The 26,520-nt window shown below is 40.5% G+C and overlaps 1 protein-coding gene across 1 annotated transcript in view; it reads left to right on the top strand.

Moving 5' to 3' along the window:
• The window catches only part of THSD4 (thrombospondin type 1 domain containing 4), a 218,354-nt gene that overhangs the window by 67,643 nt on the left and 124,191 nt on the right, over nucleotides 1–26,520 (top strand). Inside the window, exon 9 of the mRNA XM_031055908.1 lies at nucleotides 25,852–25,988. Coding sequence (XP_030911768.1) covers nucleotides 25,852–25,988 — 137 coding nt within the window. The remainder of the gene's footprint in view (nucleotides 1–25,851; nucleotides 25,989–26,520) is intronic.

Here is a 26,520-nt window from a genome sequence, read left to right as displayed (position 1 = left end):
TATCCAGAGTGCATTAGGAATTAGAGCTGTGGGGCTGTGCATGAGCTCCTGAGCTGGAGAGCTGCCTTCCTGCTGGGAGGGTGGGGAAGGCATGCCAAGTATTTAGGGTATGTGTCCATGCATGTCCTGTAGATCCTGCTCTGTGTACCACAGCAAAGGAAAGGAGAGAATTTCTTGTCAGAACAAAAACTGTGTTTCTTTCCTTTTTCCAGGGACAATTTTTTCTTCAGGCTTCTTTTACACCACCTTCTACCATGTAGTTAATTGTTTTATACATAGTCAAACTAAAACCCTGAAAAACATGAACACTGCACTGAAGTGGTGAAGCCTCAAAGGTTTTATTTTGGAGAGAGAATTTTGTTCACTTACTAAATTTTGTCCTTTAATGGAGTTACTTTTTAAAAACATTGTACATGTGAAAATCAAGAAGTCTTTAAAAAATGGACTTAGAGGTTGTTCTATTTTTGTCTGTACTTTAAAGAAAAATACCAGATATTGTGATGTTTAAGATGAAGTCCAGACAGCTGGGAAAGCAGTGCTGGCTGGTTTTGGTACAGAAAAGCACTGGTGGTAAAACCCATAGGAGTTAGAACATACCTGATAGCCAGCAGAGATGGTTCTGACTTACTGTCTGGATGAACTGGGAGTGAAGTTCCATCAGCCAGTCTTGTGTGGTTTCAGAAACTTTAGAATTAATTTTATTGCCTAATTGGAGGCACTTAAACTAAAAATGGAAGTTGAACTGTTTTGTTGTTTGGTATTCTGTGGTACATTGCATGGAATGATGACAAATTGCTGAGATCCTGTGGTATGAAAATGTAATTGTTATGTGTATTTATGCTGAAGTGCAATATACATGAGGGGTTTTGGCAAGATCTCAGGGCAAGGTGGTGGTTTTTGGATACAAAGCTTCTCCTGCTCATTTCTCTCATCTGAGAGAAAACATGAGCTGCAGTTGTAAGTCACAGAACAGCTGACATCAGAAGGGACCTCTGGAGATTTTCTGGATCAGTTCCCCAGTTCATTTGGGGTCGCCTTCAGCAGATCTTTGAGACCCTGTCCAGTTGGGTTCCAAATTACAGACCCATGTAATAACAGATCTGTTGCATACTCTAGAATCAAAACCACAGCTTATTTTGAACAAGAGAGATGCATAAACTGTTAATGCTGATACTTTGCAAATAAAGCTGATGTAGCTGAGTGCTTGAGAAGTGGCTCCTGTACCCTAACAACAAAATTACTTATTAAAGATGTTTTCATTAGAAACTTTTCTAGTAGTGCATGCCTGAGTAGCAAAAATGTATTACCACTATGCACCTTAATAACTCCATTGGGCAAATGCATATTTTACAGCTATTGCCCAGCCATTTAGAGGTCCAGTGGGGCTCCAGACTGCCCATTCAAAGCCTCAGTATGTTTTAAAGAGAACTTTGAGAGGTCAATTGATTTAATTGTGCAGTTCCCAGAGGCAGCATATGTGAAAGTTGGTGTTTCCAGTCTCAGGGACATCAGGGAAATTTTCCTTTAGATTTACTGTAGATTTGTGTGGCTTTTTAGCACCCACAAATTTTAGATGGAATGGTTGTGGATGTTCAAAACCAAAAGCCAGAAGGTGAGCTTGTAATGCTTACTGGAGTAATTCAAACATGACAGCTGGAGGTTTTAGATGTGGTCCAATGTGCTAATCTATTTAATTAGTGTAAAATAAGATTTGTCCTTCTTCCAGAATGTGAAGCTGAGATAGTTTCATACAGCCTTGAATCCAGTAGCAAAGCTTTCATTCATCTTTGTCAAGGGCTACTCCTAAAACTTTCTTATGTCCAGAAGGTTAATGCAGGAGCAGTCAGGTGTCAGACACAAGGGAGGAAAGGTCTTTCAGTAATAAGGACCGGAGTGAGTTAGAATCTCCCCTAACTTAAAGGGTGAGTCCTTAACCAGGCCGGGTTTCCATTAGGAGGTTCCTCCTCTTTCCCCTGTGCAAAGCTGAGGCCGTCCCCAACCAATCACACAGCTGTGAAAAACCTCTGACAGTATGTCCCAAAAAACTTGAAAACACCCCCTATTTGCTGGAAAACAAAGGAAGTAGAAACACTTTGTTACCCTTTCAGTCAGCTGGAAAGGGGCTGATCTCTCCTTCTAGGCCCCCCTACAACCCGATAGTATTTGCTAGATGTTACACATTTTCACAATGTATACATTATTATACATCTTTTTCAGTCATAAAAGGATCTTCTGTTTCCTGCATAAACTCACTTACAATCCAACTGCTTCCATCAAAGTGTAAAACTCATAATAATGAATGAAATAGCATCAGGATCAGCCTTGTAAAAAGTAAAAATCAAAGCACAGTAACAGAATCCTTTACTGTTCAGATTGGACTCGTGCCTATTGTCATGCTGTTGGAACTTAAACTCATCAAGACCAAGCACCAAATGTGAGAAAGCTTAATTCACATGATAGAGAATAGCAAGATAACAATTATCATTGTTCTTTCTCCAGAGACTTTTTAGCTTATTTGGCACAGCAGTATTTGGGTAGTGTTTCACATCTAAAAAGCATCATTTGCCTTTGTCTAGAATGAAATTGGTCATTACAAATGCCCTGGAGTAAACCCTTATCCCAGCTCAGAAATTAAAGCAGCTATTTAATTGTAAATAAAGATGTAATAGTGCTAACTACAAAATAATCTAGCATGTGGTTATGTGCTGTGCAGAGCTGTGGCTGATGCCACAATATCTTAATAAACCACACATGGGGGATGTGCAAGCTGTAGACATTGCTGACGGTCTGAGTTCATGTGGCTTCAGCAGAACAGGGAAGGTCTCTCTGCACACACTTCCCAGTGGGAATTCCTTGCTCTGTGAGAGTCTGACAGAGTCACGTTGTTGACACGAAATATTTTCATTATTCTGCCTGAGCAGGCTCGGGGAGCGGGGTGAGTGAGCGCTCTGCCCTGCTGGCACTGCGGCTCTGCCACCTCAGCCTGGTGCCACCTGAGCTCTGCTGCTTTCTGAGGGACACCAGCTCCCTGTGATTGCTGACTGAGGGACCTCAGCTCCCTGTGATTCTGGCTAAGGTGTCATTTGCAGCAAAATAATACTACAGAAAAAAAGAAGACTCTTGAGGGTTTTTTTAGCATCCCCTGATTTCAGGTGTTACAACTTTTCAAAGTGAATATGGCATTTTATAGAGAACTCCTGCCTTGTCACTGGAATGTTGAGTATTTTCCATGTCAAGTTGATTATTTTATAGACTGGAATTTATAATTTTCTCTAGGTCTTAAGGGTGACAATCTGCTCTTCAGCTTGTACATCCAAAATACGTTTGATACCAGCTGTTTAACAAAATCTGTGTATTAATGAAAGCGGTGATGTGCCACATAATTTAAGTATTTCCATATATGTGAAGGCATAGGGAACTTATCATTAGAAATAAGAAAATTAGGATTTTTATTTATTATTTTTAAATAAGTGGGTTAATTCCAAAAAGCATTGGTAACTGTTTCAAGCATTTGGAAGAAAGTGTGTTGTGTCAGCAAGTAAGACCTGGAGCTTTTGCTTCAAAAGGTTTATATGTTTCATTATTAGTGTTTTTAAATCAAAGTATTTAGCACTTCTGGTTTCTGAGACCGGCAGAGGCATTTGGCCCTTTTCCTTAACCCAGGAGGAGTTGACACCACGCCCAGAGTCTGAAGCAACCCCTCTTCTGCAGAGCTTAATTTATTACTTGGACATGAGACTTGCTCTGTGGTCTACCAAAGGAATCAAGAGGCTCCCTGTAGGTTTACTCCTGCTTAGGTAGGAATAATTTGGCTCCCTCCCAGTCATGTCTTGATAATTGATCCCTCTGCCTTTTTCCTTAGGAGGGCAGAATGTGCTACTGCCCACAGATGCAGGCTTGTAGGACTGTGCTTTCTTATACCTTGGAATTCATGGGAAAAAGGGAATGAAATGTGTTCCTGGACCTTGCAGCTGCACAGTTGGGCTGGTAGGTCAGCTTCTGGTGAGGCCCTGCAGAAAAAGAGAGGAGCCAAGCATGGGGGAAGAGGGAGCAGAGGAAGCTGATTATGCTTTTCACTGCCACCTTGCATGCAGAACATGGATGTATCTCAGAGATATGCTTTGCAAAAAGTTGCCTTGACTTTAGGGGGCCGACTGGTGAAAGCAGAGGGAGGCACATGGTCAGCTCACCTTGCCAGTGCTGCAGTACAGTTTAGCAGACCCCTGGATTGCATTCCTGTGGAAATAAACCAGAGGGGCTCTGGGGAGAAGGAAATGTCCTGCATCTCTCTGAGAGCCTGAGCTGGTCCTTGTGGGAGGACCCTTGGTGTAAGTTCTGTATGAACTGCACCTAGCTCTGTATTTCATGATGATTTATCCCTTATTCTGTTTTCAGGCTGGGAAGCCTTGGGAAATGGGAGCTCAGCAGTGCAGTCAGCCTTGCACCTGTGATTTCTCCAAGTTGTTCTGTGAAGCACCACTAAGGATCTCCAACATACATATAATTATTCCCTTTGTCTCTGGTTCTTAAGACAAGGAAACTCTTGTCCATTCTTTTGGATGTAAGAGAAATGTGAGCTATCAGTGTCTTGAAGGATGGAGAGAGTGGTATTTTTTGTTTCCCAAGAGTATAAAAAAGAAAAAGGTCATAGTGTATGTATGTGCTGTCCCATTGGATCTTTGTAACCCTTAACTTCATGTTGATATGGTTACAATTATCAGGAATTTTGATAATATATGGATGGTTATACAAGTTTAAGTTCTTGAGCATGTGGAATATTTGCTGAACATGATCTTGTTTTAGATCCAGAGAGTGGAGATTTTAAGAGCTTGCCTTTAATACTTCCAATAAATCACCAGTTGAAATGATGAGTTTACCTCATAGAAAGATGTGAATTGCTCCTTGCTGCTTCTTCCAAGAGTTGCCTCACTTATTCTGAATTTGGAAACATTTCGAGTGGGCTGGAAATACTTTCTGAATTGCTAGATTACCCATGTATACAGGCCAGATCGGGATTCACTTATTTCCGAGGCTGTTGTATATTTATGGTAAGTTGTTGTCTGTCTGCAAGGTTTGCTCTCTGCTGTCTGTAGTTTGTTTTTGGGGTCCTGCACCCATTTCCATGTGCACCCTTCTGTCAATTCATACAGAGGAGTGGAAACTTCTGTGAAACAGTGACCTACATATGAGTGATGATGGGCTCAGAGTCTGAGAATGTGAGCTGTGAGCAGTAAGCATTTTGTGGGGTGCTGATCTTGTCCCAGAGTGCTTGAAGTCTTTCAATGTAGATGTCTTTCCAAGGGCCAGATAAAATAGGTAAATTTTAAGCATAGTTTAGGGCCTCAGTTCTTTTTGGTGTAGAAGTTTGTTGCTAATCCTAGCTAAGTCTTCTACAATCACAGAATCATTTTGGTTGAAAAAGATCCTTAAGATCATGAAGTCCAGATTAAACTACTCACAAATGTAGAAACAAAATAAATTCAGTGCAGGAAAAATTTGTGTTTTTTCAAAAGAAATTGACTGGTAGAGAAAAGTGGTTCATTCACAGAATTTCAAAGGCTATTACAAAGAGGCAGCTCTTAAAGAAAAGAAACAAAATAAATACTCAAAAATGTGGTTTAATTATGCAGTAATTCTTCTTATTGAGAAATACAATAGAAGAAAAAAGGTCACTGAGTCACATATTGTTTGCAAGCTCTAGAAGAGCAATGAAGTGATGTAAAACAGAAGAGTGGGGAGAAATTGAGCAAGATTTTGGGGAAGAAGATTTAACTTTGCCATGTGATTCAGCATAAAGAGCTGCAGGAACAGGAATGAGTGGAGTAGGACCTGCCATCCTTATTGGGGCCATTTGCTTCTGGGTGACCTTGGACAATGAGCTTGATCTCTGTGAGCTTCAGCAAATGGAAATAGGCAAAAAGCAAGCTCAAACACTTGTGGTCACTTCTCTGCAATTTCTACAGTAATCTGCCAAAAAGAAAAGAGAAAAAAGCTGAGCCTTCCAGCATCCCAACAACAAAACCAAGTGCCACTCAAATGTTTTTCATTGCCCCTCTCTGTACTTCCCTTTAGTCAAGTAAATATTCCAAATAAATGAGGCACTGTTAACATTCTAGTAATATGTATGCATAAATACAATTCCAAAATCAAAGTCTAAAAATGAAGCAGCAAATAAATCAGTGGTACTTACTTCAGGATTTCATGCTGACTGCTCGCAGGAACTAGATGTGAGGTCTACAGGCTACCATTAAAAACCAGAAGTCCCAAACTGGGACTCACCCTTATTGTCAAATGTCTCAGAAAATATCCACAGGCTTGCTGGCTGAATGAGTGACTGGAAAGATCTTTTTGATCTGCAGACTTTCTGAACTTCAGTAAATGAAATAATAGGAGTCAGGGGTTGCAAAAAAACAGCACGGTTGGTCCTACTACTGACTTCATGGTAGTCAGTGGGAATTTTGTCATTCTACCTTTTTTCATATGATGGTGGAAGATTATTTTTTATGGTGCTCAGATTTGTTCATCTTTGAGAGAGAGAATTGTATGAGGCTGTGGTCCTGTACAGAACACAGACTGGGAGAGCTGGTGGTTCATTTGTGTGGGTGTATATGCTAACTTTATACAGTGTTTACCAGCCAGCAGCAAAATCTGGCAGATCATTAACATAAATCCCAGAAAATAGGATTATTGAAGTGTTGATGATATTACCTAAGTGGCAGTACAGTGGATTCTAGCTCTGCTTTAACAGCATGTTGTGAGTGGGCATTACCCAGGTAACTGGAAATGTGCACTCCTGGTACAGATATAACCAAGGAAGACAATGGTATTTGACTTTTCACTTCTGTAAGAAAATATGGTTTGAAGATGCATATTGTATGAACAGATTTCTGTGGAGTTTGATTATATATAGCTTGTTCAAATGGTAATCTAGGAAAGCAGTGAATGAAAAATTATGGTAAAAGCACCTAGTTTTGCATCATCATAATTTCCTTTTATTCTCTGATATATATTTAATATATAGAGTTGATTACAAACTGTAATCTATTTATATCTCTTGCTTTGAAATTGTGGAAACAGTTTCTTTGTTCAAACACTTCAAATGTTCAGATACTTGCATAACACAGCAAAAAAAAAAATTGTATCTTATTGTGGTTTTCTCAATTTCCTGAACTCTCAAGCGGATTAAAATCATAGTTATTTCCAGAAGTAGTTTATTTGAGTAACTCAGACCAAATTTTCTGTGTTAATTTAGTTTTTTCACCAAGAATTGTTATATTGATAATTATGAAAACATACAATTCTAATACGTAATAGATTATGATGAAAATTTACTGTCCTGTATTTATCTCCACAAAAAATAAGTGTGAGAAATGAGGTCAGTAGCTATACAGAGGCTAATACCCATTTCTTAATGGGAATAGCAGGCAGTGTTTACACTGCATTTATTCCCAGGCAGACCTAGTGCTCTGTGTCCCTCCACATCTCTGCCTCATTTCCTGGTTCAGGCTGTCCCTGTAACAGCTCTGTGTGTGAGCTGGGGCTGTGCAGGGAAACTGGCCCTGGCTGCTCCTGGGGACATCCAATGCTTCTTTGACATTTTCCATTGGAACAAAAAAATACTGTCACCTGGGTTAGAACAGTGACATCCCAGCACCCCAAGGCTGAGGCTTTCCAGTTGTCTTTGTCAGCTCTGGATGTCCAAATGCTGACAATGACTGGGCAACAGGAGTGTGCTGATTGTGGCAGGAGTGCAGCAATCCTGCTGGAGGACTCTGGCTGTCCTTGGTGTGAGGCTCACTGAGGGTGGGCTGGTGAGAGTTTCAAAAGTGAAATAGCCTGCAGAGGACAGGTGCTGTGGGAGTGCTGCCCAGCTGCTCTGGCTGTGTGTTTGGCTGTAGCTCAGCACCAGGGATGGAGCTTTGATGGCAGCTCATCCCTCAGCTGCAGCTGCTACTTGGACTGCAGTGGAGCAGAGCACAGAGGTTCTTCAGTGCTTTCATCCTTGGGGCTTAAATTTCTTGTCAGTCACATGGAAGTCTGTGAACTGAGGCTTTTTCAGTCCTAACAAGGTTCTGCTTTTTCATGCTTCAAAACTGCGATGGGACATGGTCTCCTTGGTGAAGTCCCAACCAGGCAGGTGTGTGAGGATGAGGATGGAGAGGCTTTGAGAACAGTCTGGGATCTCTTGCAGATTTGTGCCAAATCCAGCAGTCCTACCTCAAATGATTTCAATGACTTGAAGTTCAGGTTTTTCCATTTGTTTTCAGTAGGTGTCTCTCCCCTGAACAAGGACTACGTGATTGATTTGCTGGATTTGATTTCCTCCAGTGCTAATTTCTCAATTTAATCAACTTGATAGTCACCTACCAGTTTTGGAGGAAGGAATGCTCTCATCCTTTCCTTGTTGTTGAATATAGTCACATGAAGAACCTAAATACAAACAGATGTCTGTTTTTAAAAAGTCAGCATATTGCTGAAATTTAATATTTTTCTTAGCGTCACTGACAGAGGTTTTATTGCAGAACACTCAATCTCTGGTTTGTGTTCAAACAATATTAAGAGATTGTTGCTCTACTAAAATTTGGAGGGTGTTCAGTAAGATCATTCTGCTGTATTTATTTATTTATTTATTTAGTGTCCTGACTGGCAGGAACTGGAATTACAGAGTTCCTTTGGCTACTGCTGCTCACCTTGGGGAATGGGGTGGGGTGAGTGGCCTGTGCTCTGTCTCTGCCTTTCCTGTTGCAGAGAGGAGGAGGCAACTGTGCTGAGCCACAATTTGCATCCTGTATAGGAAGCAAGAAGGTTTAGATCAGGACTCGGGAGCAGAACCAAGGGATTTCTTTGTGGAGGGTGGTGGCTCAATGAAGTGTCTTGGCAATGCAAGGGGATATGCATTGGGATGGGGTTCCTGTTCCAGAGCAGGAGCACAGGGAAAGCATAAGCAAAAGGAACCATGAAAAAGTACAGAATTTTTTCAGGTATTGTACAGGGTCATTAGCTACTATTCAGCAAAGCAATATTTAAATACTGCAAGTATGGGTGAATCTGAGTAGGTCCAAACCAACACATTTGTTTTCATGTATGCATTTTAGCTTGCTGAGGTGATTTTCCATCACAATGACATTTAAGTAGCTCCTGTTAAAATCAGTGAGAGTTATCTAGAAAATTGTTTTCAGTGATTTCTCAGCATGTTTGCAGCATCCTCATTTAAAAAAAAAATTAAAGTTTTTCAAGTGATTATAGCTAAGTTGGAAAGTTTAACTTAAAAATGTCAAAGGTCTTATTGTCTGGGGACAGCAGCTTTTGCTGCATAAATCTGCATTTGGCCAGATGGAAAGTTCTTTTGGTTGGCTGGGTTGACACATTTAGCCCTTCTGTGCCTCAAGTTCTGTTTTCATTTGGGGTGGGAGCTGGGAACACAGAGAAGATGCAGCATATACAGGAAGAAGGTGAACTTTCTAAATTAAAAGCTTTGGCTTTCTTTACTAGATTAAAACATTATGTTGATGGAAACAACGTACATTAGTCACTGGGAAATTAAAGAAGATATTTGAAGTATGTTGGATCTGTTCTGTGAAAATCAGTTTAGAAGTTGTCAGTGGATTAAGTCTCCTTGGGGTTATTGCAGGAATACTGGATAAAATCCAGTTTAAAATGAAGTCAGATTATACTTGCAGTAATATCCAAACTATGGGGTTTGCTTTTCTTGCCTGGAACAGCTGCAGATAGAATTGATGCTGTGTCTGCTTCACGAAGATGGAGATTGTGTGCAGTGCTTGTCAGGAAATCTTGCTTTTAAGAAGCAGGAAGACCCAGATGCCAGTTTTGTTGTGCTTTCTCAATCTGAGTGCTGTTTGGGCATAAATCTGCTTTAATCACAGTGATATATTGTTGGATATGATGCTAATCAGTGTTAGGGAGCAGGAGACTCCATCTGCCTGGGCACTCATTTGGCTTGTCACAGTACTTGGAGAGCATCACAGAAATTATGGGAGTACTTCTGGAAAAAAAGGAAGTTTTATCCTGATTTTGTGGTTTGTAATTTATAGAACATGTCTGGTTACTATTTTGCCCAATGCAATAAAGCAAGTCTTAGTTATGGTAGGATCTAATATGAAGCATTCTGCCTAAATTACTGTTTATTCTATCCATCATCCCTGAAGCCATGAAAGGAGAAATGTCATGATTAAATGTCATGATTAATTTAATGCTTACAATCATAAATGAGTTTTCAGTTGAAAAACTGATGAGAAAAACTTCTATCTTAGCAATGCTGTAAGCATTTTGGGAATTTCCCTGAAACCAGCCTGACAGCTTCCAGTGGAAATACAGAAGAAAAATACAGTTAATTGCTCATCTTTGCTGTTAGCTAGTTGATCTAAGCGAAGCATATTGAATCCTATATAACCAGCAGACATCCTTCTTCCCATTCCTAGTCCTGCTGTGCCAAGCCACACGTCAGTACCATCAGCACTCCGTCCACAATCACCACCCTCATGGCAGGGATTGTCTTGCAGTGGAAATAAAATATTAGATCAAGACTTGCTTTCTGACTCCAGCTGTCTTCTAGCATGCTTAGCTCAGTTGAAATACATTTCATTCCCATAAGCCATACTGTCTTTTGAGGGACTCACAGCCATTGTTGAAGAGATTCTTGGGGAATTTTCTGTGACTGTATTTGCTGCCTGCTGCAGAATGGAGTCATGGCCTTGTGCTCACAGAGGTCTTTGCAAATGGAAATGGACATCAAGCATCAGTTAAAGAATTTGACCAAACACACACAGACTGGACACACAACAGATTTGGAAAATATTTAGAAGATAAATCACTTTAAATAACTGTATGTATTGTAAAATGCAAATTATTATCTACACATTTGCATTTTTTTTTCTCCTGAAGTTTATATGGATATGTCTGTCTGTAGGTCCTTCTATCTGCATTTCTGTCATGTTGTTTAAAACCAACATGATTGACCTTAGTTGCTGTGAACTAGCTTGTTTTAGTATAAAGTCTGTTTTTGGAAATGGAGAGACAGCTGAGGTAAGAGTCTTCTGTGCTGTAGAAGTATTGAGAGAAAGAATTGGAATCCAAACTGAAACTCGCTGTTGAGAGGACTGATCTGGTGTAAGAAATACCAGCTAGAGCACCAGGGCTGTGTATTGCAGGTTTTCCATCCCATGTAACAAGCTGTGCTACTTCACATTATTTACTTAGTGGCATAACTTGAAGCTTGGAGTGTGTTCCAGTCAGGAAAAAAGGAACAGAAAGAGTTTTCTTGATGCATCTGTGCACCCCAAGGCAGTGCAAATATCTGGATCAGGCTCTCATGTGCACTGGAGATGTTCTAATGTTAAACATCATGTGCTGCTCTGTGTCTGTGGCTGGTATCTGTCTACAGTAATTCCCAGTTATAACTAATACATCTTCCTCTTTAATACAGTTCATAGGAAAATACCTCCATATGTTTTGAATTCTCTTGCATCTTCACTGGAGTTCTCAAGAGTATGCTGTTAATTTAATATATGATTTTGTTCCATATTTGTGTCTTGTGTAAGCTGCTCAATATACAGGCAATAAACTTGGAATGGCTGAAGTGTTAGTGTATGTAAGGTTTATTTAGTAAAATGCTTGATAGGGTCAGTGTCCTTGGCTGTATTGTAACAGAAGCTCAGTGGGCTAATAGAGAGCCACAAAATTCAAAATATTTATTTCATCAGTAATCTCCTTCTCAGAATCTATCTGAATAGGTCATTTGCTTGGCAACATCTCTTGTTCCATAATTATTAATTCCAGAAGAATAGCAGTTAATGCAGCTTGAGATCTCCTGTGTTTTCCTCTGACTCTCCTCTGTTTTCTTTTAAAGGCACAGGGGTTGCACTGGTACAATGAGGCTGTTCCCTTGCAGGGACAGGGCAGTGCCAGTTCATGTCTGTGCTCCTGTTTCCCTGCCAAGCATCTCGGAGTTTAGGAAAATGCCAAATAAAAGAGAGTATTGAGTGAGGATGGATATTTAATTGCTTTTACAAGTCTGGGTATTGAATCACAGTGCAAAACCCTCTTGTGTTTCTTGTTAAAAGAAGAAGTGGATTTTCCCCCAAATCCATGATTATGCACTATGGTTTGGGCATCATATTGAGCAGGCTGCTTACAGGACTTAACCAGCTTATTTTCACCAGAGGAGCAGGCAGTATTTCAGAGAGGGGGAGGGTGAGCTGCTGAAAGCTTGTGTGTGCATATATAGTTTTATAGTGTTTGAGCCAGTACAGAATGGTTTCAATGGAAAATGGATAATCGTTAACATCAGCTTTTGTACAGCTGCTTTTTGGCTAAAAGAGAGGTAATTTATATTTAAAGTCTGTGAGTGTGATCCATTATTTTTCACAACAGTGTTTTGCTGAAGTTTCCCCTCTTTGGCCCTCAGATTCTTTAGTTAATAAGTCTACCTCTGCTGTTCCAGCCCAGTTTCTTCCTCTGAAAGGTCTGTACCAGGTGAACCCTAAATCACAAACTGTGCTTGCCCTCTGTTTTTGGATAATATTTGTGAATAGCTTACATATTTGGCTGCAGTCTTACTGCCAGACTTGAAAGGATTTCTGCATTACTGTGTTGCACTGAGTCCAACTTGAGATAGGGGCAGGAAGAAGAGCTTTAGCAAATTTTAAGGGAGATGTAGTGATGTGTGTCCCTCTTTCTGTGCTATGTGCAAGCATTAATTGATACAGACATTTAAAAATCACCCGCACAATTAAACATTCATTCCCTCTCCCCCCTAATTGCTTTGGGAAGAATGAATGTAACTAGGCTGGACATGGTTTATTAATTTAGCTTTCTTGAGGGTTTAAAAACTTTTTTGCTCTGTCCCAGTCTCCACTAAAATTCAGTATTGTTTTGTGTGGAGTAGCCTGGCTGCACGGACACAAAGCTAGAGGCTAATGTGCCTCACACCATCATTGTAAGATGATTATAAATTTAACACCTTAAAGTTAATTTTCAGAAAAGCGAGAAACTTCATTGTTTCAGCTCTTTGGAATGGTTCTGGTACTTTCACACAGAGGTGACTGCTGGTTACTGTGGTATGGAAAGGAAAAAGTGAAGCATTAGACAATGTGCTCTGCATTGCTCCCCTTTGATGGTAACAAGTCTGCTACCTTTCAAGAGAAGGAGTTTCTAGTTTTTAAGGCTCTACTTAACTACTATGTGATCATCCTGATATTTTCATTATTAGAGATTCATGGTTTGACCTCCAGCATCCTGTTAAGACATTTATAGTGATGTGGTTTAAGGAGCACATCTTAGGTTGGTAGAAACTAAGGTGTTTCAGGGTATGTGAGAGAATTTGAAGCAGTTGCAGCATATGTCATTACAGAAACTTTAAATTAACAGCCTGAAACACACATAGATGGGTTTGGTGTTTTCTAGGCATTTGAGGTAGCAGTTACTTTGCGGGTTGCTTTTGGTGTAATATTTAAGAGAACAGGTGATAACATTTTTACAAAGATTTCAAAGTGTTACATTACTTTTACTGTACATTGCTCAGGCTGTAGATACTTTCCATGTATAACTTTGGGGACAGAAAACGATGTACTTTTATTATGCTTTCTGCAGTCCAGAATGAGAGGTAGAATTTGCAAGGCTGTGAATTTGCACAATTTACTGCTTTCCAGAGGAAAAAAACTAACCAATTGGAAATATTTTTACAATTAAGACTTTGTTTCTTGGTGCAATTCTCTGGGACAGAGTCCAGACAGGTGCAAGAAAATCTTCCTTATTTGTCATTTTCAACTCTGAACATCTGTGTATCTAGGACTGCACTTGAACATTGACATTTCTTTGGGAAAAAGCTGCAGAGAGAGGTTTGTTCATGCAGAAACTGTTTGTGTGAATGGTAACAGTTTCCTTGATGGAGAACAACAGTATCTGAACAGGTACTGCATGACAGCAAATATATTTCGAACAAAGGTGACTGCTGTGTCTATAATAACTAGGCACTATGGAACGAAAAATAAGTCAATAAATAAACGTAGAAAGGCTTGTGTGCTCTGTAAGATCTGAGGTTGGGAAATGGAGCCCTTTAGAAGAGCACAGTTTGTGCTTGTTCAGTTTGTCCAGTGCCAGTCTTCAGTGGTGGAGATGCTGCAGTCTCCAAAAGCAAATGGTGCTTCGTTATTCCTTCGTTACTCCTTCCAGTGGAAGTCTTCTGTAATGTGTAATATAGATTTCCATGGTACAGCTTTGGGCTCTTACCTCCTGTCTGGTTCACAGTACACATAGGAAAGCTTCTATTCCCTTTTGTGTTTTATCTTTACCTAGACACTGTCATCCCTTCTGCTTTTCCAAACCCCCCACTATTATTTGAATCTCCCCCCTTTAGCTGTGTTTACTAGAGCTGTGGTCACTCACTTTCTCCTCTGGATTGTCTTCCCATGGCCCATCAGAATGGACAGTGCTGCACTGTGTGTTGGTCTCTGCTGTGATTTGCACATTGCCTTCTGGTTTATACTGACCCATAGAGTGTTTGCTTTTCTTTTGTTAAGTTCACACCTTCAGTGCCTCACATTAAATGGCACTGTCACTGCTCCAGATTCCCTGTAGAATTACTGCTCCTTCGTTAGTTTTTCAGTCTGTGTTTGTGCAGGTGGTTGTTCTGTCACAAGTGTAGGATATCATATCAATCCCTATTATATTTCATCCTGCCTTTTCAGACTCTTCCCCAAGCTGTCAGCATATTTTTTGAGCTCTAATCCTTCCCTCCAGTACTGCTGCCTTTCCCAACTTGGCGTTGTTACCTGTGAATCTCTCTTGCTATCACATCATCTACCTCATGCATGAACACATGAGCTGGAGCTTTATTTGAGAAAGATCTTGCAGATTCTTAGTCAGTAGGTACCAAAACCAAGCCAGTGAATTACTGAGTAGTAATGAGTAATAGTTTTCAAAACAACTTTACACATCCCTTATAGTAACTTCCAGATGTCATTTTTCGCTGAAGAAGTGTCAAACACCTTTGAAAAGCCAAGCTGAATCACAGCACTGCTTCTCTTGCATGCAGAGCCTGTTTGTAGAAGGAAATTAAAAGGGTTTGACAACATTTTTGTCTTGACACCTCCATATTGGTTTCTACTGCTGTGCTCGGAGGAGTGGGATGTCGGGTGATGCCACAGATGAGTACAGGAGAGGCAGATCCTAGTTTCAGGATAGAATTCTCAATGTGAAAATAGTCTTTTACCAGACACCCATTTGCCCCTTGGCTGAGAGAGATATGGGAGATGAGACAACTTTAGCTTTGTTGTTCTGAAATGCTGCTGCTAAGAGCATGGAGGCTCCAAGTGCTGCAGTCAGAACTGGTGGAGCCCAGCTGGCAGCATCAGGGAGCAAAGCTGCCTCCCACTGCCATCCAGTTAGATTTTCCCTGAGAAAAGATCGCTGAGTTGGTGCCCTTCAGGTTTCTGCAGGAATCTTAACATCCAACAATCAAGGCATGCAAAGTTTGAAAACCCAGAAGAAAAATTAGAAGCAAAGTTGCTAAGAAATCTGGTGTCTCATCAATGATCATTACAGCTTTTTATATAAGAATAGTCTTAAAAATGAAATGTAATGTGAAACACTGAATGTTTAGGGTTTTATCTGCTCCAGAAGGGAAGCAGCTTTCAAGTTACTGACTGAGCTCCAGGTCACTGGCATCCTACTGAAAACACTGCTCTAATGAACATTCATGTTTTAAACTGATGTTTATGAGAGTGAAGGAAATAAATATCTTTGAGTATGTAAATAAAAGCACAGAATGTTTTAAGTAATTCTTAAGAATTTATTTGCCTATTAAAGGACTGTGGCAAGAGGCCATGGAAACTTAATTAGGACATTTTGGACCAAATAATAGCTATATTAATATTGAAATGGGTACAAGTCTTTTTTATTATTTCAGAAACACTCCTCACCCCACAATAGTATTTTTTAAATCTTAACGCAATCTGTAAGTGTATAAGGCTCAGTCAGAACCTACTGATAAGTATTTCCCAAGGGGCAGTGACAGTGAGTCTGGGGCTGACTTTAGCTGCTGCTTGTTTCTCATTTCATTCTTTCTGCTGAGGCTCCTCAGGTGGTAATTTCTTGGTGTTGTTCCAGAGCAAAGAATCTTCAATTAAAAACCTTAATTGAAGTTTAATAAAAGCAAAAACTTAAGAAAAGCAGTTTAGTCTCTTTTCTTGCTTTTCACATTGATCCATGTGTATCCTGTGTATATCAAGTATAAAACAAGTATAAGCACAGGCCCTGTTCATGTCAGCATAGAAGACTGTGAATGATGAGGCTGTCAATCAGAGGGATATTAAATGAGTCCAGGAACTGGATTTTTGGGATAGGGAAGCATTTCTAAGTGATTGCTTCCTCTGGAGACAGCAAGGAAAAAGAGGCAGAGAATGACAAGGATTTTTGTGAGTTCATCCAAAAGTGTTTCTCTAAGAAATTTTGGCAAAATCAGTCTGTTTAAAGAAACTAAAAAAAATGCAGATTGAGATAACTGAAAACATTACTATTATTGTCTCTGAATTGTGTAATTAAAGTAAAATGAAAGTTGATTTCTATATGCAATGATTTAAAATATGTTGTGTTATCATTTCTTGTAAATAAGAAAGCATTTAGACTGTAATACAAACTGTACATCTCAGAGCAAGTTTTGTTTAAGAAAGAAAATTGAGAAACAGCAGCATTGTGTTGCCTCCTTCCCCTGCTGTCACTTTTTGCTGCTTGGTCCTTCTTTATGCTCATGTTAAAGAAAGCTTAGGGTGCACTTCAGTGAGGAGTGCATGGAGAAGAGTGTGCCAGCCATTGACACGAGGCAAGGCTTTCTGTGCAGCCTTGTTTGGAGTTTTATTAAATGCTAGAGATTTCAGTATTATGGTCTTTTCACGATAGGCATTACTTTGGGAGTTTTTAGTGTTCATGTGCAGGGTTCATGTTTTAATAGGAGAGAGACTTCTGAGACATTTAACTTTAAATATGCTTCCTTAAGAGATGGCTGAAAGCTTTTGTCTGGAATGCTGCTGGGGGAATCACAGGCCTAAACTTGAATCTTCTTTCTTCCCATCTACCTTTGGCACTTATTATTCTGAAGTGTGACATGAAGTCCTCCAGCTAGAACAGATTTGAATAAAACTGACCAAGCTGGCTGTGGGAGGTCTGAAGGCAGGATTTGAAGGTGTATTCACTAAAGTTGCCAAAGCACTGATTTATATAATTTAACATTATTTGATGTTCCAAGTTTTTGGGGCTACTAGTGTGCTGATGGAGATAAAATCACATTCCAAATTACAGATCTGGATGCAAGCTGAGATTCCAGAGGCCAGTAAGATTCTAAGACAGACAAACAGAAATAGTCAGTTCTTTCCAACTGTAAGGCAGACAGAAAGCAGTATCAAGTTCCTTCCAGAACATCCCAAGCTAAGAGCAGTTGGGAATGATAGCTCTCAGTGTCCCTCAGGAAGTGGTCAGCACTTCGGGGGATGGAGCTCGTTTTGGTATTCTTTCAGATGAGAAGTTGCACTGCATGTAGCAGGTTTACTTCTCTGATTAGTGCCCATATAAATCAATATATAAATCTGGCCAGAAATTGAATTTGTTTAGACTAGTTGTATTATTTGTCCTCTTTGGTTTTGTCTATAATAGTATGTTTCCTAAATATTTTAGTTTTATTTTAAATAAATTCTGTATAATATCATTGCAAGAAAAGGCATCTTTCATGAAATGTCAATAGTTTATCTTGTGATATTGTCTTATGAGAGTTTTATTGATACAGTTTTAGCTGTCACTGGATATAAACAGAAACAAAAAGTTTTGAGCCCAAGCAATTGCTATTTGGTTTTCTTCTACTTACCTAGCCACATCTTAATAATTCTGATTTAAACTCTGGGGGCTGCTCTGAGAAACCTCACCAGAAGTGCAGTGCACGTGAAGCTGCCATGCCCTGCCTGTGCTGAGGGCCAGAGAGGGCAGCTCTGTGTGGCTGCTGTGCACTCTGGAAAGTGTAAGTGGTGGCTTGTAAACCAGATAAATGCCTTTTAAAAGAGCTTTCACTGATGGAGAGCTTTGATCTGTTTGCACAGGCCAGTGGAGACATCCAGTGGCCACTGCTTGACAAGTGGTTGTCTCTGGATTGTGACTACAGACACATGAAAGGCTGATGTGAAAAAGACATCTTTAGGAGTTGGGTTTTTTTTTTTCCCCTTTAAATTCAGAAAGGAGTTCCAGATGTAACACAGTAAAAACTGCGGTCTGTGGAAGAAACTACATTACCTGGTTATGTCATTTAAAGGGGTGCTGGCCAGGAGCCTCTGTTAAACATTTCACTTGTGGCAGCTGTACTGAAGCCAGCAGTACTTACTGGTCAGGTGCCCATGTGAGCCATTCAGCTGAGGGCTCTGCTGCACTGCAATTTCATAGAAGCACATCAAACTTAAATCTTTGCTGATTTTCACACATCCAGTTGAGCAAGAGAGACTTATATGCATGTGGTTTTATGAATTACTTGTTTCTAGTTGGTTTAATTTCATTGAATAATAATCAACTTTCCAGTTATTTTTAATGCATGACAGTAAATCTGTAAGATATTATTAATAGTTTTTTAATGACAGAGGGGTTTGGGAGGAATGGAGATACCAGGGAAATTGAAGTAAAGGACAACATTTGCAAATTTCTTATTGCCTTAAACATTAATTATGAAGACAAGTTCATGGAACATTGTGGCCTTTAGAAATATTCTGTTCACTGAAGAGTAGAAAAAAAAAATGGTTCATTCAGGTAAAAGTGAGGAATTTCTTGGGATGGTATTTTCCTTTTGGGCTCCATGCTTGTTAAAATGTATAAGCAGGTTCATTATAAAAGTTAGGGTTTTTTTTTCACTTAATATCAAAACCTCAGTGCAGACAGTATTTCAAATATATATTAAATTGTTGAGACAAGGTGAAGTAATAAACATCTTTATTACATGAGAAAATGAAAAGTGGAAGTAGGAAAAAAAGAAGGGCAATGTTCTTCCGTCACTGGAATGAAGAATGGAAAATGTTTTTAGAAAAAAAATCTGAAGCAGAGTAATAAAGTTTTATAAGAAGTTAACAAAACTGAAAGGGACAAAGAAAAAAAATAAACACGACCCTTTCTGGTTATTGTCAAGAGATGTTCCCTAGCCTAATAAGGACAAAGTATCAAAAGAGACTCAAATAAAGCAGACCACATCACATTACTGTTTCTTTTGGAGAGCCCAAACGTAGTTACATGATAATTATTTCCTGGAAAATGTTTGCATATTGTTATTTAGAAATCTGGCATATGATAACTGCTGTAAAAAGCATTATTCCTCTGACCACCTCAAAAACTTGTAACTCTCCATCAGTGGAAAACTAGCCTAATTTGGGATCAGTTTTTTCTCACGGACCTTATAGTCTCCTAAAGTGCAAAGCCTGAGCTCATGCTCCAGTCTGATAACTAAGCCCTCATAGTCTACTAGCCTAAACAGGGAAACCTTAAGTAAAGTAGCTCTTCTTTCTTGAAGGCTTTTGTAGAGGATGTGGTGTGTTTCATATGCATTTTCCTTCTTTGTATAGGAAGCTGTGTAAACTGGGTTGCCTGTGTTTAGTAGTAAACCAACACTTGCCATCTACCCCAAGCTCCACAGGGGATCACTGCTGGATCAGTGTGGAATTGTCACATTTAGCTGTTCCTGGCCTGGTGTGGACTCTACAGTGGAGCTGCCAGCTTACAGCCACAGCAGAGTGTAAAAGAACCAGAGTTCTGCTGTCATGTGCTGGACCTGTCTTTGTTTCTCTGCTTGTGCATGTGTCTTGAAGCACTTCCTGTATGAAAAGAAAATCTTCAAGGGGCCTTAAAGATCATGTAGTTGCACTCCCCTGCTGTGGGCAGGGTCTCCTTTCACTAGACCAGGTTGTTCAGAGCCCCATCCAGCCTGACTTTTAGCACTTCCAGGAATGGGGCATCCTCAGCTTCTCTGGGCAGCCTGTGCCAGGGGGTCACCACCCTCACAGTGACAATGCTGGTCACCTGCGCATCTATTGCTGAAATCCCACCCAATCTCAGCATTGATTAGCTTTAGCTAAAGGAGATGTTACATGGATTGATATTAGCACATCTCTTAAAAGTTTTTCCAGTGTCTGCTATGCTTCATTACACTTCCTGTTTAGCAGATTCATTGCTTTTATCATGAGTAAATACTGAATTACAGCCCATGGCAAGCTGGGCCCTGAAAATAACTGAGCTATGCAGAGACAACTTGTTCCTGGAACAATTGCTTCTGACACATCATGGATGAGTGTATCTTGGCTTGTTATGGAGAAGCACTGAAGTTGACTTTACAAGGCAGTTTGCACACAGAATGAAGCCTAATTTAAATTTGCTTAATCCCATAATGTAGTATTAACATGATTGTGATATTTGCTTGCCAAGAGTGTGCATGCCACTTCTGTGTGGGCACCCTTGAGGCACGTTTCTCAAATTGCACAGCTTGTTATTAACTATTTTTAGATGTTTAGGCAAACTTACAAAAACTGACAAATGGTAAAAGCATTCTGTAATGTTTTGTGGAGAACTAGACCTGCTATGTAGATAACAACAGGGAGCCTGGATCTCACATTAAATTAAGATTTGGACTAAAGAACCATCGAGGAGGTTTTGTATATTCCAGTCCCTACCTCATGGCATGAGGAATGTGAAATTCCTATATGGTATCATTTATTCTGATTGCACCTACAGCCAGCGTTATCTGTGGCAGATTTAATGTGCGTGCTGTGAGAGGCAGTACGTGCTCCAAGCAGCTTCAAGTCTTCAGAGCTGAGACAGAAAGGAAGAACTTGGTACATACTTTAAGGACAGTCAGTGTACAGTGTCATTTAGTTTGCTGATCGCTCCATTCTTATTTGATTTGGGTATTATTTCCTGGGGTTTTTTTTTGGTCTGTGGCTATTTTAAATTTCCCTTTGAACAACTGAATATATTATTTATCAAAGGTATTGTGGTTGAAATGCTTTTTCTTCTGACATTTTTTCCCTAAGAATATCATTAGATTGCAGTTCCGTGCACTGGCAAGCTGCCTGCTGAGCTCTCTCTGTATCTCTTCGAGCTCGCTGTGGAGCAGCTCAATCACAGCCTGGCCTCCTCATCCACCACGCCCATGTGCCTCCCCACAGCCTTTCCTTGGGCAGGGGCTTGCCGAGGGTGGCAGAACATGTTGGAAGAGGAAGCTGAAGGAGGGGAAGAGCTGACATGAAGTACAAATGCCCTCCCACACACGCTGTGGTGTGCAGGTGGAGGGTCAGAGGCAGAAGGCCTGGCTGGAGAGTGGGACACGGGGGCTGTGCAATGCTGAGGGATTCAGGTTGTGTGGAAGGTGGAGCACGCCAAGGTTCAAGGTCTCCACACTGGGTGGTGGCCATGGTGTCCAGCTGTGGTGATGGGCCGTGGTGACTGTCTGTGGGCTGTGCCAGCCCTGTCCAGCCCTGGGAAGGTGGCTGGAGCAGGGCCCCTCAGCATGGCCCCTCAGCATGGCATACCCCTCAGCTCAGTGCTAAGATTTGAAATGCTCTTTCTTGATGAAATGCAAACAGGTCTATTCACAAACTCCTGCAAGTAGGGATATTTTCGAAGGGGTGACTTCCTTGCCTTGTTTTACCGTGCACGGTTTCTAGATTTGGGCAGGATGTTTTGTGAGGACTTTAATTTCTTACACTTTCATGTAACGAAAGGGCGTGGGATGAGGGTGAAATTTCGCAGAGGGGCTGGTTCGCCTGGCGCGCCAGGCCGCGGCCGAGGGAGGGCAGCGGCCCCGGGGCGAGAACAAGAGAAGAACGAGCGTGTTCAGCTTGGGAGAGATTTAGTTTCTTTTCTCGCTCCCGGGCCACGCCGCATTTGGTCCGTGCCCGGCGCTGCTCTCGCCCTGAGGTGCCCGGGCCGGGCCGGCCTCGCCTCATCGCGGGGACACCGTCTCGGGCCGGGAGCGCGTTGTGGGCTCGGATACGCCAGTGCTTGCTTTCCCTGTAGTGGGATTAAAAGACCAGGCTTGATCTTTGGCTGTTAGCCTGTGAATCCCGGTGAAAGACACTTCTCCCTTGCTCACTCGTGCTTCTCAGCGGGCATGCGGCTGCCGTCCCCTGTGCAGGGCCCGAGGAAAGGCCTCAGCCGGAAATGCTGCTGGAGACACGCTTTGAACTCCAGCCGCTGGCTGTAGTGTGATGACACATAAATTACTCTTTTGCCGTCTAAAAATGTGTAGATATGTTTGACAGTTGAATTTTTCTCCTCAAACTTCTACTGCACTGAAATCTGCAATGAAACGTGTTGATATTTGTAGTTTCAGTTTGATCAGTAAAATGGATCTTAGGAGAATGGTGGAAAGTTTTCACTGCAATGTGTGCTGTGTGATGTGCACTTTGTAACATGTGAGGTCTTGGTGTTCTTATTGGGGACATGGAAGGCAGTAGAAATGTGCTGTGGTCCTGCTTTAGCATGCCTGGCTTGTATTCCTCATAGGGAAAGGTGGAAGGTAAGTTTCAACAGAGGACTTGGAAAAAAACCAACTCCCGTGTCTTGCAGTTTGGAGAAGACCAGGATGTCCCTGAGGTGCTTTAAGCTAGTTTGGTAAGGATGTTTTAAGGAAAATACTGTTTTTTTAAATTTATATACTTTTTCAGTCTGTAAAATGAAAACCAAACATTGCATGTTACCAAGATTGTTCACTAAAGGCACCTCCTTCAGTTAAATCAATAATGAATATGTCTGGCAGAACCTGTGTGGAAACATTAAATTTCACCCAAGTTCACTATTTAATAAAGGGGGGATAAGGTGAGACTTTGCACAAAGACTTGGTTATGCTAAGGTGAGCTTGGGAATAAAAAACAAATGCACTAGGAGGACATGTTAAACAGTACCTGCATAATTAACTGTCCTAGAAACTGTGCCACACTTCAAAAGAGTTGAGTTTTTTTTTGTGGAAATGTGTCTTGCTGCCAACGAGTTGGGAAGATAGATCCTTTTGTGGAGTGTGGGATCAGCTGACTTGGGAGTAAAAAATTTGGCCTGTGTGGAATCAATTGCCTCACAGCTCTTTGTTTAATTGACATTTTATGTCCAATTGCCAAGCCAGTAGTGCAGCTTGACCTACCACCTAAACTGTAAAACCTCAAGAGTTGTGGCAGAACACAGGGTAAGGGAGGTTTTTTTACTAGTGTGGTGTCTTGTTCTACATGGGAATTCTAAAATGTTTGTTCTGCTGTAATTTCTCTGCATCTTACACAATAATACATAATGCTTACATAAAATCCTTATGGGAAATGCCTGTCATTCAGCAGGGGCAATTCAGTTAACAGATTTTGCTCTTTGTAGACAAGTTTTTTTCAGATCATTCACATTTGAGAATGTTGTCTTTAGGTGGCGTGGTTGGTGTATGCCTTACCAAGGCAGTACCTTACATGTACTTATCGAAAGAATCTGAATATTGAGGGCCAGAGGGTTATAGAGTATGTTTGTTGTTAAAGCCTGATTTGTTTTTTTGTGGTCAGAGACAGAGACTGTTCTAATACTTCTTTTTGTATGAGTGGGAATAGTTCCTGGTGAGAAAGAATGAAACACAGAAATAATAAAATAGGAATTATATTTTTACACAGTAAGTAATCTCAGCCTGCTTGGGGTTGTTACTGTGCTGCATTAGCAATGCAGTAGCCTGACCTATCACAGCAGAAATGAGGGATTAGACAGATCAGGAAAAAATACCATGCTGCAGCGGGTAATTTTTTCATCTCCAAGTAGCACAAAACTTTCACTGGGAACTAGAAGGCCAGCTAATAATTTAAAGAAAAAGTATTTTAAAGTATCAAAACTATGGGGGAGATGGTGAGAGGAAGAATATGGCAATGTGAGGCTTCAGGATACTGAACTTAAGGGAACAAACACAGAAGATAAGGACATTTCAGAAACCCTAAATGGTTTGTTTGACTTGATTTTAGAGAATGGAAAGATAAGAAAATGTACTCTCCAGAGGTGCTGCTTGATTGCTAGCCGTGCATGTTATGAAAATGGGACACTTTCAGACTGAGAAAAGGACAAGTTGACTTAAATTGTAATGAATCACTGAAACGGGGTTATATTTATTTGAGAATTCTGAATATAGTTATGTGTGAAGTGATGAAGCTGCTAAGAATAAAGCTCAGTTTATCATTAGACCTGACTGTTACACTTGGAGATAGAACTGCAGGAAGTACCTCAGTTTGGTTTTGTTTGGTTTTTTTGTGTTGTTTTGTTTTGACTTGGTTTTGGTTTTGAGGGGGTGGGGGGGTTGGATTGCTTTTTTTTAATAACTAAGTGAAGTTATTGGAATCAGAAGCTAGTGAATCTAAAGAAAAGGTAGCCAGTGGATGGATGACCTAGTTGAACATGGCATGGTTTCTTCAAAAAACCCAAACTCAGTAAACAGATCTTTGACCTGTCTTAAAATGAGTAGATGTTTTTGTGGGTTTTATCAGAAGAATGCCAGACACAATACATGGTGTATATGAGTGGCAGTTAAATAAGTTCGGCTGTATGAGGGAAAATGTAAGATACAGAATTGGTCTGCATTAATCCTGTATCTGCACAGGGGGTAACTGAAGTTGAGCTGAAATTTTGGTACAGAAAACAGTTGTTTAATATATATTTGAAGTGATTGCTTTTATTTATTTTGGCTTTTTGTTATTTCTTAGCTGAAGATTCAAAAATACACTGAAGTCAAGGAGAAAATCTTGTGAACAGCATGTTTTAGCATTAAATGAGGGCACATAGCATCTCCTTTGCCACCTAGATTAAATAGGAGGTTTCAGATTCAGTATAGGGGATGAGCTGAAGCTTTATGAAGGAATTTTAGTTCATTATTGTGGCAGCAATGAAAGCATTGTCATAAAAAAAGATTTCTGTTTGGACCTTGCTGCCACTGACTATCAGCACTACTCTGGGTTGGAAAGAAGCTGAAGATACTGTTATGTCAGTTAGCAAGTGGGTAATAAGCTGAGAGCAACTCTGACCTGACAGATGATTTGCAACAGAAAGGCTACACAAATGTGTTAACAAACCTGATAGTGTAAGATGTGGGGAGTGTTAGACTGTATTTGCTCAAGGAACAGATTTTCACAGGGGAAGCTAACATGTCTTGCTTCTTGTCTTCTGTGTTCCTCTCACCCTGAGTTCAGTGGACTGATTTCCTATTGCTTCTTGCATGTCAGCAGAAATCACAGGGTTTTGAATGATAATGCATTTGATACATTTTTGAAAATGAAATTTAGTGGAATAGAAGAGTTGAGTTGACTTGTAAGAGTTGAGTTGTAAAAACTAAGATAACAAACAATAGAATTTTTACAAATGTGCATCTGTCTTGTTTAAAATGTTTCTCAGTGCTGGATATTTGTATGCCTGATGGACCTGAACAGACAGGGGACTGTAAGTGGGCCTGATTTGATGCACACCCTTCTGATGATGGTGTAATTTTTCTGACACTCAGGAGTTACTAAATGCCATAACACGTCACTATGCCTTAAGAAGATGAACCAGCAGTGTTTTTAAGGAACTAAAAGTACTCTTGGTCATTTAGGGAAGTGTCAGTCGTTAACAATGGAGGTACTGTTTACACTGTGTGATAAGGTGTGTTGGAATGCTTACCTGGGAGTTGGTTTCTTAATCACCGTTCATTTGATGTGGTCACTTACAATGCATTGTTTGCATATTTGTTTCTTCCCCTCGGACCTTACTGCTCGTTTAAGGAGCTTTTCCTTTCCCAATCTACTGCTGTGCTCTTGGTAACGGGGCTTTGCGTTGTGTCCACAGTGAAGGGGAGTCAGAAGTGTGAGCTGAACTGCCGGGCCATCGGCTACCGCTTCTACGTGCGCCAGGCGGAGACCGTGATCGACGGCACCCCCTGCGAGCCCAACGGGACGGCCATCTGCGTGGCGGGGCAGTGCAAGGTAAGGCAGGCTGCCTCAGCTGCTCGAACTCAGCAATGCTGCCTTAAACTTGCACATTTTTAAAAAATTTTATTTGTATTAAAGTAGATGTGAAAAACATTAGCTTTTATTATTGCAGGTTGAGGGATTTCTTAACTAACATCTGTGTTTACTGAGAACAAACTAAGGAGTGCTGAAGGGATGGATTTAGGATTTTAGCCCCAATTAAGGTGTCTGCCAGTGAGCTTTTTCCAACATATTTTACTTTCTACAGAAGAGGTTTTTTGAAAGAACCAGAGCAAAAAAATTGAAAGCTTAAATAAGAACGAAATACAATATCTTTTTCTGATTCAGTTTTAGAGTGGAGATATTTTTCAGAGTCTGCAACAGAATGGTTTCTTTTGATTGCTTTGTAGCTGCTTGTAGTCAAACTTTTCTGATTGGGCCATGTTTGCCTCAGGTCTTACTGGCTCTCCTTTTACTCAGCAGTGATGTTCTCTTAGAAAACAATTGAGTGGTTACATTTCATGGGTTCAGAAAGAGCTGCTGTGTT

Source organism: Geospiza fortis, unplaced genomic scaffold (assembly GCF_000277835.1).
Source record: "Geospiza fortis unplaced genomic scaffold, GeoFor_1.0 scaffold171, whole genome shotgun sequence".
Lineage (NCBI taxonomy): Eukaryota > Metazoa > Chordata > Aves > Passeriformes > Thraupidae > Geospiza > Geospiza fortis.
Note: the sequence above shows the minus strand (reverse complement) of the source record. Positions and strands in the feature narration are given on the sequence as shown.